General features: G+C 37.0%; 2 protein-coding genes across 2 annotated transcripts; one reads left to right on the top strand and one right to left on the bottom strand.

Annotated features, from left to right (window-relative positions):
* The first annotated feature begins 6,086 nt into the window (after positions 1-6,086).
* Positions 6,087-12,197, top strand: LOC147334144 (uncharacterized). Its single transcript, XM_086287320.1, has 12 exons — positions 6,087-6,219; positions 6,555-6,761; positions 7,010-7,248; positions 7,346-7,446; positions 7,539-7,723; positions 8,212-8,406; positions 8,881-8,967; positions 9,761-10,014; positions 10,093-10,218; positions 11,102-11,242; positions 11,697-11,808; positions 11,980-12,197. Exons 1-12 carry the CDS (start codon positions 6,087-6,089, stop codon positions 12,195-12,197), a joined length of 1,998 nt encoding a protein of 665 aa, XP_086143446.1.
* A 344-nt stretch (positions 12,198-12,541) lies between these two features.
* LOC147334143 (uncharacterized) lies at positions 12,542-15,834 on the bottom strand. Its single transcript, XM_086287319.1, has 6 exons — positions 15,446-15,834; positions 14,274-14,407; positions 13,836-13,983; positions 13,474-13,722; positions 13,103-13,373; positions 12,542-12,742 (listed from the first exon to the last, which is right to left on the bottom strand). The coding sequence occupies exons 1-6, from the start codon at positions 15,829-15,831 to the stop codon at positions 12,542-12,544; spliced, it is 1,389 nt and encodes a 462-aa protein (XP_086143445.1). The 5' UTR covers positions 15,832-15,834.
* Between the last annotated feature and the right edge of the window lie 240 nt (positions 15,835-16,074).

Raw genomic sequence — 16,074 nt, 5'->3', positions numbered from 1 at the left:
AACTTCTTCTGATTCACCTCTTTTCTGCTAAATGTTTAGCCTTTTCACCTCTTATTAGCACAATACTAAGCAGCTTCTGCTAATTTCACCAGAATTGTCAGTCTCTCCACCTCTTCTTTGTAAGAATCAGTTTGGTCCAGTAAGGTGAGACGCCGCCTATAGATCAGAAAGGCCAGGTTCGAATCTCGCTCAGGGCAATGTTTTTTGTTTTTTCAACTTTTTCTGCTTTTTTCAGCAGAAATCTTCAGCGTAAGGCATCCACACAGCATTTTCGCAGGAAATGCAATTTTTTCTAGTTATTATTATTCTTAGGACTTCCGTACACTTTTCGCCGTTTAACTACTTCCACAATTTTTGTGCTATTTTCACCGTTCAAACTTTAAACTATTCAGCTATTTTTGCTAATTCCTGCTATATCTTTTGGTATTTTTAACTATTATACTTTTTAAAATATTCCACTTTTTTCCTTTAATTTGTCCCATTGAAATGAATGGGAAACTTCAGCAATTCTGCTAAAATTTGCTTGTTTTTGAAACTTAACTACTTCCTCATATTTTCACCTAGAACAACCATTCAAACTTTAAAATGTTCTCAAATTATTGGGCTATTCAGGTATAAATCAGCTTTTTCAAATCTTTTACCGTTTTACTTTTATGCCCCTTAAAGTTTTGAGTTGCAAAATTATGATTTTTCACAAAATACATGCGTTGTTATGGTTGCTATGCTCTTGGCTTCCAGTGTGTCACTGAAGGTTTTGCAATTTTCACTTCATGTCCGAACAACTTCTTGCTACTTGCTCAATTTTCACTCAACTTCCACAAATTATACATCAAAACGTAGGTATTTTTGCTGGCTTTCAGAAAATGTCACTATCATTGTTGTGGGATTTATAGAATTTTGGCAAATCTCCTCAGACCAACACAAGGTCTCAAAACTCTCCATATAAAGTCAATGGAGAGCTTGTTCAAAATCATCGCTGGATTTCTGTAATGAGAGGCATATTCGAATCGTCATATCTCCTTAACGAAGCGACTTTAAGACATGAGGCTTGTCCCCGAATATCTTCAGACACCCCTGACGCTCACAATTCAAGAATTTCTTTCTCACGTATTACCGTTCTGAAATGAGTTGGACTTGTTTGAGGGTAGGAAATTCGTCCTTCGCTCAGATTTCTTCAGATTTCAAAGTCTGGAAATGAACCACTTTTTTCTCTCGTCATAACTTTTTGTTGGATTTCCACAGAGACCTGAAAATTTCCATGATTGTTCACCAAAGCCTGCTGTCTCTTACGGTGAAAGAATGATATTGATACTCCAAACAGATTTCAAGTTACAAAGCGTTGTTTGAGGGCAAGTCAAGGCAGTTTTTGCTTCGCTCTACTCAGTTATGGTGCATTAGAAGTCAAATATCTTTAATAATTCATATTTTAATGATAAATTGTAAACACTGGAAGATTCCCCCATGTCTTCTGAACAAAACGGTGTAAGAATGACCCTTCTAGCCCCTACGGTTAGGAAATTATGGTCATTTGTTTGAGGGGAGTCGTCACTATGAGAAATAGACTGCAATAATCCTGTGCCTCTCTCTGCTGCGTGTGTAAAAAGATGCACCTCTTTTGGCGGGAAAATGTAAACAGCCTCTCTGATTGGTGGACTCAAATTCAGCAGCTCCCAGGCTGACCTAGAAACTTAGTCCTCTCTCCCTGTGTGTGTGTGTGTGTGTGTGTGTGTGTGTGTGTGTGTGTGTGTTTGTTTAGTGGGAGAGAGAGAACCCTACCCTTATTTGGCAGCATGTCATTGTAGGATTTAAATTGAATATAGTTAGACTGATTGACTGGATTAGAGCCTGTGTTTGTGTGTCCCTCTCTGCATTTCTGTTTCAATATGCCTCCATATTTGTAATTTTGTAAGTTATTGCTATTCTGCTAAATCATAGTATTTCTGGTACTTTTCGGTACTTGTGCTAAATACAGTATTTCTGCTAAATTATAGTATTTCTGCTTTATTATACTATTTGTGCTAAAACATAGTATTTCTACTAAATGTAGTATTTCTGCTTTTTATACTATTTGTGCTAAATTATAATATTTCTGCTTTTTATACTATTTGTGCTAAATTATAATATTTCTGCCTTTTATACTATTTGTGCTAAAACATAGTATTTCTACTAAATGTAGTATTTATGCTTAATCATACTATTTCTGCTTTTTATAGAATTTGTGCTTAATATAGTATTTCTGCTTTTTATAGAATTTGTGCTTAATATAGTATTTCTGCTTTTTATAGGATTTGTGCTTAATATAGTATTTCTGCTAAATTATAGTATTTCTGCTTTTTATAGTATTTGTGCTAAAACATAGTATTTCTACTAAATGTAGTATTTATGCTTAATCATAGTATTTCTATATATTTCTGCTAGGTCCCCAGGCAGCCAATCCTCTGTGAGGACTTAGACATTCAAATTTTCAAATCAGGGCCTGCACGGTTTCCCAGCCAATCATATATGTGTCCTGAGGCATTCAAATTTGCATATTGGGGCCTTCATGGCTTCTAAGCCAGCCAATCATATCTGAGGGCTGAGGAATTCAAATCCACAAATCAGGGCCTGCACGGCTTCCCAGCCAGCCAATCATATATGTGGCCTCAGGCATTCAAATTTGCATATTGGGGAATTCGTGGCTTCTAAGTCAACAAGTCATCCATGTCATATATCTCTAAAAATTCATATTTTAATGATAAATTGTCAACACTTGAAGATTCCCCCATCTCTTCTGAACAAAACGGTGTAAGAATGACCCTTCTAGCCCCTACGGTTAGGAAATTATGGTCATTTGTTTGAGGGGAGTCGTCACTATGAGAAATAGACTGCAAAAATCCTGTGTGTCTCTGTGCTGCGTGTGTAAACAGAAGCACCTGTTTTGGCGGGAAAAAGTACACAGCCTCTCTGATTGGTGGATTTAAATTCAGCAGCTCCCAGGCTGACCTAGAAACTTACTTCTCTCTCCCCGTGTGTGTGTGTGTGTGTGTGTGTGTGTGTGTGTGTGTGTGTGTGTGTGTGTGTGTGTGTGTGTGTGTGTGTGTGTGTGTGACAGAGAGAGAGAGACAGAGAGACAGACAGATAATGCTTCTTTAATGGGATGATCTCATTCTAAGATTCAAATTCAATATATTTAGACTGGGTGACTGAATTGGATCTTGTGTGTGTGTGTCTCTCTGTGCATGTGTTTCCTTATGTGTACATATTTGTGATTGTGTGGCTGTTATATTTTTTTTTTGCTGATTTTTTTTCATTTAACAAGTATATTTGAGGGACCCTCAGCATGTTCAGCATTTTTTTCAGCTGTCCATTTTGCTTTTCCAATTTTTCTGTTTAACTTATTACTATTGTGCTAAATCATACTATTTCTGCTTTTAATAGGATTTCTGCTTAATATAGTATTTCTGCTAAATTATAGTATTTCTGCTTTTTATAGTATTTGTGCTAAAACATAGTATTTCTACTAAATGTAGTATTTATGCTTAATCATACCATTTCTGCTTTTTATAGGATTTGTGCTTAATATAGTATTTCTGCTAAATTATAGTATTTCTGGTTTTTATAATATTTGTGCTGAAACATAGTATTTCTGCCAAATGATAGTATTTCTGTCAAATTATAATATTTGTGCTAAAGCATAGTATTAATTCAAAATTACAATATTCATAGTTCATCACAGTGTCTCTGGTAAATCACAATATTTCTGCTATGTTGTACTATTTTTCTAAATCATCAATTTCTGTAATGTTTAAGTATTTTTGGCTAAATATATTCTTTCTGTTATCTTATACTATTTCTCCTAAATTCTTGTATTTTTGAGAAGTTATCATGTTTCTGGTAAGTTACAATATTTCTGCTAAGTTCTGCTCTGCTATTGTATTTCTGCCAAGTATTATGTTTCCTCTAAGATATTGCAGTTCTGCTAAGTTATTCCATTTTAGCAAAGTTCCTTTGCTTCTGCAAAGTTTTTACAATTTCTGCAACTTTTCAGCTTTTTCAGCTACTTTTTGCATACAGCTTCAGCTTTAAAGCATCCACACTGCATTTTCGCAGGAAATGCAAATTTTTCTAGTTCTTTATTATTCTTAGGACTTCCGTACACTTTTCGCCGTTTAACTACTTCCACAATTTTTGTGCTATTTTCACCGTTCAAACTTTAAACTATTCAGCTATTTTTTCCCTTTCCTGCTATGACTTTTGGTATTTTTAACTATTATACTTTTTAAAATATTCCACTTTTTTCCTTTAATTTGTCCCATTGAAATGAATGGGGAAACTTCCGCAATTCTGCTAAAATTTGCTTGTTTTTGAAACTTAACTACTTCCTCATACTTTTGCCTAGAACAACCATTTAAACTTTAAAATGTTCTCAAATTATTGGGCTATTCAGGTATAAATCAACTTTTTCAAATCTTTTACCGTTTTACTTTTATGCCTCTTAAAGTTTTGAGTTGCAAAATTGTGATTTTTCACAAAATACATGCGTTGTTATGGTTGCTATGCTCTTGGCTTCCAGTGTGACACTGAAGCTTTTGCAGTCTTCACTTCATGTCCAAACAACTGTTTGCTACTTGCTCAATTTTCACTCAACTTCCACAAATTATACATCAAAACGTAGGTATTTTTGCTGGCTTTCAGAACATGTCACTATCATCGTTGTGGGATTTATAGAATTTTGGCAAATCTCCTCAGACCAACACAAGGTCTCAAAACTCTCCATATAAAGTCAATGGAGAGCTTTTTCAAAATCACCGCTGCATTTCTGTAATGAGAGGCATATTCGAATCGTCATATCTCCTTAACGAAGCAAAGTTAAGACATGAGGCTTGTCCCGGTATATCTTCAGACACTCCTGACGCTCACAATTCAAGAATTTATTTCTCACCTATTACCGTTCTGAAATGAGTTGGACTTGTTTGAGGGTAGGAAATTCGTCCTTCGCTCAGATTTCTTCAGATTTCAAACTCTGGAAATGAACCACTTTTTTCTCTCGTCATAGCTTTTTGTTGGATTTCCACAGAGACGTGAAACTTTCCATGACTGTTCACCAAAGCCTGCTGTCTCTTACGGTGAAAGAATGATATCGATACTCCAAATAGATTTAGAGTTACAAAGCGTTGTTTGAGGGCAAGTCAAGGACGTTTTTGCTTCGCTCTACTCAGTTATGGTGCATTACAAGTCAAATATCTTTAATAATTCATATTTTAATGATAAATTGTCAGATTCCCCCATCTCTTCTGAACAAAACGGTGTAAGAATGACCGCTCTAGCCCCTACGGTTAGGAAATTATGGTCATTTGTTTGAGGGGAATCCTCACTATGAGAAATAAACTGAAAGAAGCAGGTCTATGTCTCTGTGCTGCGTGTGTAAACAGATGTATGGAGTGCCAGGACTGCCATAATGAATTAATTAAATACACCATTAAATAATTAATTAAATGTGTCAATAATTAATTAAAATTGGAATTAATTAATTAAATAACTAGTTATGACACATGTAATTAACTAATTATTGACACATTTAATTAATTATTTATGTATTTCACATTTTAATTAATTATTGACACATTTAATTAATTAATTATTGACACATTTAATTAATTATTTACATATTTCACAATTTAATTAATTATTGACACATTTAATTAATTATTGACACATTTAATTAATTATTGACACATTTAATTAATTATTTAATGATATATTTATTTATTTCGTTTTGGCAGTCCTGGCGCCTGGCTCTCATCCTGAATTCATTGTATCTGTCAGCCTCACCCATCACGGCAAGGAGGCGGGGTTAACGCTTTCCCTGTAGCTTGTCTGACATCTGATTGGTTAAACTGTAAAGCAAGTCCACACAGATCGATCCCTGATAATAGATTGATGTACTCCCAGTAAATGTCACTCCGATCCTTTAGGTGGTGATATTCATTTTTAACTTTGCTTGGATGCGCTATGCAGTTGGAATCAAGAAGTTGCCGCCATAAAAATCAAGACACTTGACAATAGTTGTGTACCTCAATTGATACATTGCACGACGTGTACGAGAAATGTCAAAAAGCTGTCCGGAGCTGCTGAGAGAAGCAGCAAATTTAATTGAAGAAGCTCTGAGGACAAATTCCCCAACTCCGTCAGCTCCGACACAGCAGATACCTGCGGCACCATTACACACACCTGTCCAAAGTAAGTAATGTCAGCCACGTGTTATACTAATTGATGACTTAGCACACAGTTAAATCTTAGCAATTCATATGAGCATCTAAATTTCAGTGGGCGGGGGTTGTGCACCTAGGTTTATGTGTGGTAGTTAGCTAATTATGCTTTGTGTGTGACTCACTTTCGTTGTGTGTGGATGGGGCATGAAACTAGATAGTCAGTAAAACGCCCTTATTTTGCAGCACCATGCCTGGTGCTGATGTGTAGCGTTAGTGACGTTTAAAATGATGCTAAGCTGAAAGTTCAGAGTGTTGTAGCTGACTGGTGGTCTGTTCCGCTGGGATATTTTCTTTGTGTTGCAGCCGAGCTAGCAAGGCTCTTTGCTCCGTATAATGGTGGGAGTAGAAGAAATATGATAAGACGGTCAGCACAGAGCCTAGTACCTAGAAGAAGCTACACACATACGTTCTGTTGCTTGGCTGATCACAAGGCTAACAAAGTTCCAAACATTCAGCTTAAAGCAGACCTCCATGCTGCAGGACTTGGAGAGCAAAAAGTGACATTTTCAGGTAAGTCTGATAGTAGAAATTTACCAGAGCCCAGTTTAGATTGTGGTTCACTGTAGGTTTTTTGTTTGTTTTTTGTTTTTATAATTTTTACCGTGAATGTGATAAATATTTTGTCAATTTAATTTAAATTGGACTTAAATTTCAACCGTGTGATTGTTATTTTGTGGCTATTAGATAGTACTGGCTTGTTTTCAAATATGTGGGTGTTTGATTGAATGGAGATTATCTGTTTATTCTTTTAAATACAGGGAATGACAATGATCCCGAGACTGTAAGAACTAAACTGATGGAAGTGTTTCCAAAGCTCCAAGAAGGGGGAGGATTTGAGTTTCTAAAAATTACAGGATCTACTCGTAGTCGAAATCTTGCATTGCTTCAATGTCCCAGCACTGGATATACCATTGGGTATCTGAAAGACCCATCTGCAATGATTGGGCAGGCTACAATCTACATCCGTCCACTTCAAAAGGACTTGCACTTTGATTGTGTACATAAATCTATATTGTCCTCATTTCACACTTAATAATATAAATAAATAGCATTGTGGAATTTACATTTATAAATGGATGTTTTCTATCTTTTAGGAGAGCTCAGGTCATGCCTCTGGTCCACTCATCTCCTGTATCACTTGTCAGAAGGAATTTTCCTTTACTGAAATAAAAATGCACAGAGAAAGCTGTGCTGGGTATGTACTAACAAAGACATATGTGTACAACATATTCATTTTACATTAGGAAAATGAGAGAGTATGACAATGTCAATTTTGTTAACTTCAAGGACCTCCACGCAGGAATCACATAGAGAACGAGAGGGAGGCCATGTTGAAGAAAATGATAGAGAGCCAGCCACAGTCAGTGAAAGTGTGCCAGTTAGGCCTGAAACATCAGAAACCTCTGCTCAAAGTGCAGTAGTACCAGTAGTAACTGGTACTGAGGAGTTTGTTCACAAAGAACATGACAATGGTCTGTGTAAACACATAGAGCTGCTATAAGTTTGCAAACAACTCACATTCATTCATAAATAAAATATTACCTTTAATAAAATTACTTTAAAATAAGTATTACTGCATGTAATCAATAATGTAATTCATGACTATTAATGTTAAAATACTTTCTTGGGTTCTTAATGTTGTTTTGAAACCCTGAAAGTGATGCTAGGGTAACTGAAACCAGGAATCAAACCTCATTCTGTGCAGAAATGGAATATTTAGAATATTTCTGGTAATATGTATTAGAAGATTGATTGGGTCAATGCGACTGTAGTATAAAGGCCTTTTAGTCTTCGTGGTAAAACACTATGTAGGTACTAGGCCATTTTCCTTTATGTGCTGCACTGAATGACATTTTTCAGGTGTTCTACATCTTTGACTGTAAAGGAATGCATATCTGCATGTAACATGTTAAGACGGTTTTTTCTATGTGTAATTGTTTCATTTATTTTTGCGGTCTAGATTGGGTGGTGATTAAAGATCCAGCTCAAGCTGCCAAAGTTTTCAGAGAAAATCTACTTCGGGAACATGCATCTGGGACACCACTTCAGCTGAGGATGGATGTGAGGGACTCTGAGGAGGACAGAGACCGGGCACTTCTCTCATTCTATAAACAGCAACAAGAATGGGCATGTCCACTTCATTGTACCCTTGATGGTTAGTAATATAAATCTATTGTGTTAAATAAATTTAAGTAGTTAAATGTCTTTTAATGGAGTTGTCTTAGTGGCTTACTGATTTCATGTGGCTGAAATGCATCATACGATGAGCTCCGTTGGCCAATCATGCTAACTACAATGACAGTTATAGTGTTTTTACTCTATCACACAGAAGTAGCCCTGTTACAGTGAAAAACTGAATTGAACTTAAATAAATTTAGTTTGTTGTGAATGGGCCCAGTGGTCCTAAATAATATACCTGACCACTAGTAATATAAATGTGTATTGTACAATACTCCTCTTTTTTTTTTTCTTTTTTTTTTAATTCTGGCAGGGTCAGGATTCTAGGATTCAAACAAAAATAATATTGCTTTCTCTTTAATTAAAACGCAATGTTTTTAATTAAATATATTTGGCAATAATACTGAGACATTTTTTTTTGTACAGTGTAATCATCTGTATTTTATTTCAGGTGATGCTGCTGTTGGACAAGGGGTGATGCGGTACTTTGTGACAACAATAATATCCAAACTCCAGTTTGGATTCAGAGTGGATCTTGGTAAGTGTACCACTATTTTCATATGCTTTTGTTGTGTAAGTTCTCCATTAAATAAAGCCTGCAGACGAGCGGTGAGCGTTAGCTAACATTCTTTAATCAAAACACACAAAGAACATACAATCAAGCTTGGTGGAGCCTGCATGTCCGCGGGACAGATGGTCAGCAGAGTCTCCCTGAGCCTAGCGTGGCTCTCAGTTAAATACCTTCTCCAGGAACAAAAGGCAGTACACAGCTGTTTCACACCTTAAGGTTCACACTCCCTTGCTACCTCCCAGAGTCCTCGAAGAGACAAAGGACTCTTCCTGTGGAGTTGTAAATGGTAAATGGCCTGCATTTGTATAGCGCTTTTCTAGTCCATAGGACCCCAAAGCGCTTTACACTACATTCAGTCATTCACCCATGCACACACACATTCACACACATGTTGTCTGCTTCCCTAACGTCCTTACTAGACCCCCACCATTTGTCTTGCTGTATGAGTGTGAGACTTGTTAAAATCCAGTGGCACCAAGGCATTATACGATAAAATAATGTGATTAATACATAAGTAAAAGAAATTCCTATACACGGTATTTCATCACTTTTAAATGTATTTTACTCTTATGTGGTGTTTGTGTCTGTTTTTTTTTTTTTTAGAAATTAACAAAAGGATAATATTGTTATATATTATTATAATTACCTTACTCTCCTTGCTTTAAAGCTTGAGATAATTTTTAAAATACAGTTTCACATAAAGCACTGGCAAATTTAAAAAAATAAAATAAAGAAAACCCTGCTTTCTTGGTACTTGTAGGAGGAATGGGTCGAACACTGCTATTTGAGGGTGAACCGGACCATCTTGTCCCAGCAACATCAGAGGTACTTATCGAGAGCAGCCTCTTCCGGGTTGCAGGAAGGATGTTGGCCCACACCTTTTTGCACGATGGTCCCCGTGTCACAGGATTAAGTCCTGCAATAATTCACGTGCTGTTCAATGGTGACCCGGAATTGGCAACAATTGTTATAGAAGACTGTCCTGATCTGCATATCCGGAGTATCATACAAATGGTATGTAAAATTAAAAAAATACTTGGATTACAATCAGTGTGTGGACTACCATAATAACTTGTTTAATCTCAATTTTAGCTTGAACTCGAAGAACTTACTCAGGAACAGCAAGACACAGTCTCTGATCTTTCCCTGTCTTGGGATCTCCCAGCAGTAAATAAAACAAATAGGAGATGGCTGCATAACAAACTTCTAGTGCATGCGGTAGGTTCTTGCTGGTTTAAGTATCAAAGACATTGTTGTAGTTGTTGAAATTAATAAACAGACAGATTAAAATAGAGTAGCTTTTTATTCAACACTGGCAGGCAATGGTCATGTTTCCCTTTTTTCACCCATTTTATTAATGCCGAAATTACTTTTGTAAATAATTTTTTTAAGCACTAAAATTTACCATTCTCCCAGTCAAGTTAAAATTCTTTTTTTTCTTAAATCATGCACATAGTTTTTCATAACCAAAATCAGACCTTTTCCTTCATAGCTGGAAGTGTTGGCACTCACACCGTAATTCCACAAATGCGCGAACACAAGATGAAACTTCAAACACAGAAATCCCTTTACAAAATATCTTCAGTCTGTAGTATACTGACAGCAGGTAAAAAATTTACTGTATGTTTGTGTTTTTAAAATTCCCTTCTTAAAATAAACACATTCCAAATTAATACTTGATGTATAAAGGGAATCTGCCCACTCACCCATCAGTTATGCCTTCAGCAGAACAGTTATCTCAAGTCTGCATTACCACGTTTTGCACTTAAATAGGCATTAAAGAAACACATTGTAGTTAATGAAAAAGGTTTTCCTTAGCAATTTTTTTTATTTATTTATTTTTACTGCAGAATGTGGTTTGATGTTGGGAAAATAACAAAGCCCCCATAAAAGATGTGTGTGTGAATTGAAGAATATATTACTGTAAACTGTGCAAATTTATTATATTTGTCTTTGGTGTATACAGTCTACTACAGTGTAAATAGATATGGCAAAGCACGTCAGTGTGTCTTCATGAAAATTTCCTCTACCGTGCCAACTTGTATAGAATTCAGGATGACATTTATTCTTATACTATGGCTTGTGTCTCTCTGCCTGGAAGGTTATTGGGAGAACCATGCGCCAACTCAAACAGCTGAGAAAGGGAATCAAGGATGTCATGGTATGGCCCCTGCTAACGAGTAGGCCAGATGTTGTCCCACTTCTTTTCCCACGAATGGGAGAAATGCAGTTCACTCCACAGGTAAACCTGTTCTTTCTCATCACTGATAAGAGCGGTCCCCAACCTTTTTTGCACCATGGAATGGTTTATGTCCGACATTTTTTTTTTTTTTTTAGAGACCAGCCTTAAATCTGTAGTGGATTAATCCAACAAAATAAAACCAGTACCGCTAACAAAAAGATGTATTAATAGCACACGGGTAAAGACCCAAGGAAACAGAGTTAACGATAAAAACCCTGAAAACCATAAATTTCACAGCTGAGCATCAACTCTCACAGCCCTGTACCTAATGACTCACCGACCGTTCCGTGGCCCTGGGGTTGGGGATTTATGAGACCTTATTTATAAATGTATTTGGCGAACCTTCCATGATATAATATACTGAAATTGTTGTTTGCTATTAATAAAAAAGTTAAAATATATATTCTTTTCACCAGTACTGTAGACTAAGTTGTCCTCTTCCATGTTCTATCAGATGGTAATAGACAAAATCACATGGCCAGCTCAGGATAGTGATGAAGATGAGGAATTTGATGTTGAGTCCATGTGCCGCATCACTGGATTTCTAAGGATCTTCATCGAAACCGGTATAGGCACCTTTTTATTTTTTTTAAATAAAGCTATTGCTCATATTGCAAATGCTTGATAATAAGCATTGAAAGTTATAATGTATGAAATTCATAATTTCACTGTATATTCTCTGCAGCATGATGAACAATTAACTAAATGTTTCCTTAACTCCATTTCTGACTTTCTAGCTTCATCAAGTAGACTGGCCCAACTGATGAAATTCTGGGTTGGCTGGGAGATGCTTCCTCCTGAACTCAATGTGGAGATCTCTGGTGGCATCTTTCCGACAGCGTCTACTTGTTTTGAAACGCTCAAGCTGCCAGCTCGTTTCCAGACATACCAAGACTTCGAGGAAGCACTTATTTCTGCAATAAATAGTGCACACACAGGTTTTGGACTGGTTTAAGATTTTTCAGGCTAAAAATTTGCCAAAGTTAGAAAAGAAAGCAACCAAAGGTGAATGAAACACATGTTTAGTGGTTCACATTTTTCAAAAAAGCAATTTTACATTCAATTTTACAGTTCTGCATCCCAAGCTGTCATGTTTTTCTTTTTTTTCTTTATGTTTTTTTTCCACACAATTACAATAAAAAAAATTATAATTTTGTTAAACAAAAAGTTATGTGACAAATATCATGATGGGAAAAACTTAAAAGAAAGGAACTTGTAAGATTATGTGAGGGAAGCAAATTGTTTTACATTGCATGTCTGTTTGTTTTAGCATGCTAAATAAAAAGCTTGTGTTGTATATCAGTCTCCTATGGTTCTTGACAGAATTCGGACGGTCTCCAAGTAAGATCCGATTGCATCTGTCAATGAAACTCCTGAAACTGGCAAAGTAGCAAGCTCTTCATCTGATAGCTCACGGCTCAGCTGAATGTCAGGTACTGATGTAACGCCTCCATGGTTAGTGTGAGGCCCGTTCCAGTCAATCCCGTAGTCCTCAGAAACCTGAACATGGAATAATATTTAGTGTTGTAGTTACAACTACTTTAATGCTTTAGGTCATTGCACAACACATTTGGGACTTTTTTTTTTTGGTCCGCATTTTGGTAAGTATTTAAATAATATGTTAACAATCAAATACGATAAAACAGTACAATTGTGCATAGGCTAGAAAAATGTACATGCGACAAAGAAATCTTAGCTCAGAAAATGTTGGAGAGCTTATGTTTGAATCGCTGACTATCACCTTTTAGCACATGGTTTTTCTCCCCTAGTCAAAAACTAAACAGTATGTAGCAGGGTTTTTTTTTAAAATTATGGTCAGATAGTTTTAATAACTTTGTTAAAAGGCGGTTGTTCTCGAACCTCTGAAGGGTCCTCCACGGGGCCTTGGTCTCTGTATCTTATCCATAGTTGCTGTGGTGACTGATTCCTTTCAGTTCTAAGACCATGACTGTTCCATGCATCTCGGAAAGAGTCTAGGTTGCTCTGGATGTGTGGATGGAAAACTCGGTGCAAGGCGTACAGATGGATTTCACTGTCTGGATTAAGTGTTCCCTGATGTTCCAGTGAAGTGAACATCTGATAGAAAAGGTCTAGGGCATGCTCGTAGACATCTCTCCACATCCTCTCTATTCTGTGATTAAAATCAAATTGAAAATTTTTAAGTAATGTAATTTTCATAAAGCATTAAACTGGTAGAGTCTATAACACAGAAACAAAAAAATGTTATTTACCGCTGATTGTGGACACTTCGGCCTGTGATGTGAGAGTTCCTGTTGGTGCCTCTGCTCCTGATCATGAATTCAGCTACATCGGCATTCTCCCCACCTTTATCAGACCGAACCCTTGATGGCAGTCCGTACTGCTCAACAGCAGCAATAAAGCTCTCCAAGACTGTTCTAGCTCTGTTGTTGCCAGCCACTGTCAAGTAGACAATTAGTCGACTGAATCCATCCGTGCCACCATGGACAACAAATCTCCATCTGTGAGACAATATGTAAAACACACAAAAAAAAAAAATCAAACTTTTTTTTAGAACAATTAGTTAAAATTTCTATAATATGGTTAAGGATTCCGATGTCAATACCACTGATACCTTATTAGCTTATGGTTGCCGTCGATGTGCCATAAGGAGTTTGGACCTGGAACAGAATACTGCCGTCGTCTTAATACATGCAGCCGTAGACGTCTGATGTTCACTCCTTCTGCATCGACTCTGCGTAAAGACTCCCGCAGTCTTGAGACTGAGAGGTGGGCAAAAATAACCACAAATTTTACTGGCCACTTCATTAGAAATACCTATATTAACCACCTGACCAATATTGTAAAAATATCTACCAGTAGAAATTCAAATATTCATCAATTAGTGATACTGTCATGGTCAGTTTTGAGGAAAGAGTGTCAGTATAATAAAATGCATAACAAATCATGGTGCTTAGGAAAGGATAAATACACAATCATGAGCTTAACTTTAGCTTGGCTCACTAACAGATCACTTATTCATGAATTTCAATAACAGGCTTGTTATACTCACCAGGGACACGCACACCTCTTGCATTCAGAAATCCATGCATTAGCTTGTAGCCAGTGTTTGGATGGCTTCTGTGGACTTCACTTACAATACGATCCAACTCATCATCAGTAACAGATGAATAGAGGTCTGTCTTTCTACACAGATGAAAAACACAGAGTAATGTTGGAGTTTACGAAAGATTATCTTAGACTGGTCGACAATCAGGTCTTTAAGTGATGACGTGATGAATCATGCTTCCACGCTCAAACTGATCTGTGTTTTTTAAGGCTGTTGTGCTTTTAACACGTTTTAATGCTTTGCATCTTGGTCTACCTAATCTCAACAAGCCCCTAAAAACAGTCAGTGAACACTGTCGGCCTCTCTAGGGTTTCATTACCACTGTTGATTTTAAAACTCAGTTTTTAAAACATGGGTGTAACTGCAGCCCAGACCATGCAGCAGTATATTAATGACTAACCTATATTGATGACTGGGTGGATTATCTCGATTGTTCTCCTGACTGAAGTTTTGTCCATTTACAGCAGGGGTCTCGAAGTCCGGGCCTTGAGGGCCGATGTCATGCAGGTTTTAGATGTGTCCTTGATCCAACACAGCTGATTTAAATGGCTAAATTACCTCCTCAACATGTCTTGAAGTTCTTCAGAGGCCTGGTAATGACCTAATTATTTGATTCAGGTGTGTTGACCCAGGGTGAGATCTAAAACCTGCAGGACACCGGCCTTCGAGGCATGGAGTTCGAGACCCCTGATTTACAATCCTGCAGTGCGATTGCATTTTGGCCATAAACATCGAGAAAAGTTAGCGTCCTACAGCTTCACTGTGTCTGTGCTGTGTAGCTAGCGATCACATAGCACATCATTATATACCAGCTAGCCCAACTTCATTAACCCCACAAAACGTTTACTTTCCTGTCTTCATTTATGTTGGAAGTAATAGCAGAGCTGTACATCTTAATTTGATTTAGAAAACTCTTGGTATGAACATGCTATATTATACTTAGATGGAAAATAGCGAGCTAACTTCCTGCTAACTTCTAAATCCGTTAAATTTCATATATTCTGTTTTCATGGATGCATGGATGTTAAACTTCATTGTTGAACCTGGTAAAGGAGCAACGCTGATAATTTCATTACAGAATTTAGACAGTTTTTCAGCTCTCAGTGAGTACATACCTTAAGCCGTTCTGTTCCATACGCCTCCTGATTGTCCTTTCAGACACTCCGAACCTCGTCGCAATTTCACTCGCTGTCAATCCACAGAGAACATGATGCTCTAAAACGTCAATCGGTATATCAAAAGCGGGGCGTCCCGTTCCGTGAGTTTGCCGCTGTTCCGCGATGCTTTGCTGGAGTACTTCATGTAAGTTTGCAGTCACTCTACCATCAATGTCTTGGTTGGAGAGTGCGGAAATAAGTCCAATAATTTCAATAAATTCCTCAGTTTTATTTGTCACATGCTCCGGCTGAGCAATTCCTGCTTCAACATTATCTGCTAGGTCTAAAATATCTCTTACCAACTCAAGAGCGATTTCACGACAATCCCCCATGACGGTAGCCATGTTTTGCAAGGAGCCACTCCAGACCAAAGCAATAGTTTTTGACTCGATATGTGTTAACCCCGCCTCCTTGCCGTGATGGGTGAGGCTGACAGATACAATGAATTCAGGATGAGAGCCAGGCGCCAGGACTGCCAAAACGAAATAAATAAATATATCATTAAATAATTAATTAAATGTGTCAATAATTAATTAAATTGTGAAATATGTAAATAATTAATTAATTAAATGTGACAATAATTAATT

Source organism: Aulonocara sp. 'chitande type north' Nkhata Bay, linkage group LG3 (assembly GCF_057382095.1).
Source record: "Aulonocara sp. 'chitande type north' Nkhata Bay isolate Kocher_YH1m ecotype deep benthic linkage group LG3, A_spYH_male_GT1.1, whole genome shotgun sequence".
NCBI classification, from domain to species: Eukaryota; Metazoa; Chordata; class Actinopteri; order Cichliformes; family Cichlidae; genus Aulonocara; species Aulonocara sp. 'chitande type north' Nkhata Bay.
Note: the sequence above shows the minus strand (reverse complement) of the source record. Positions and strands in the feature narration are given on the sequence as shown.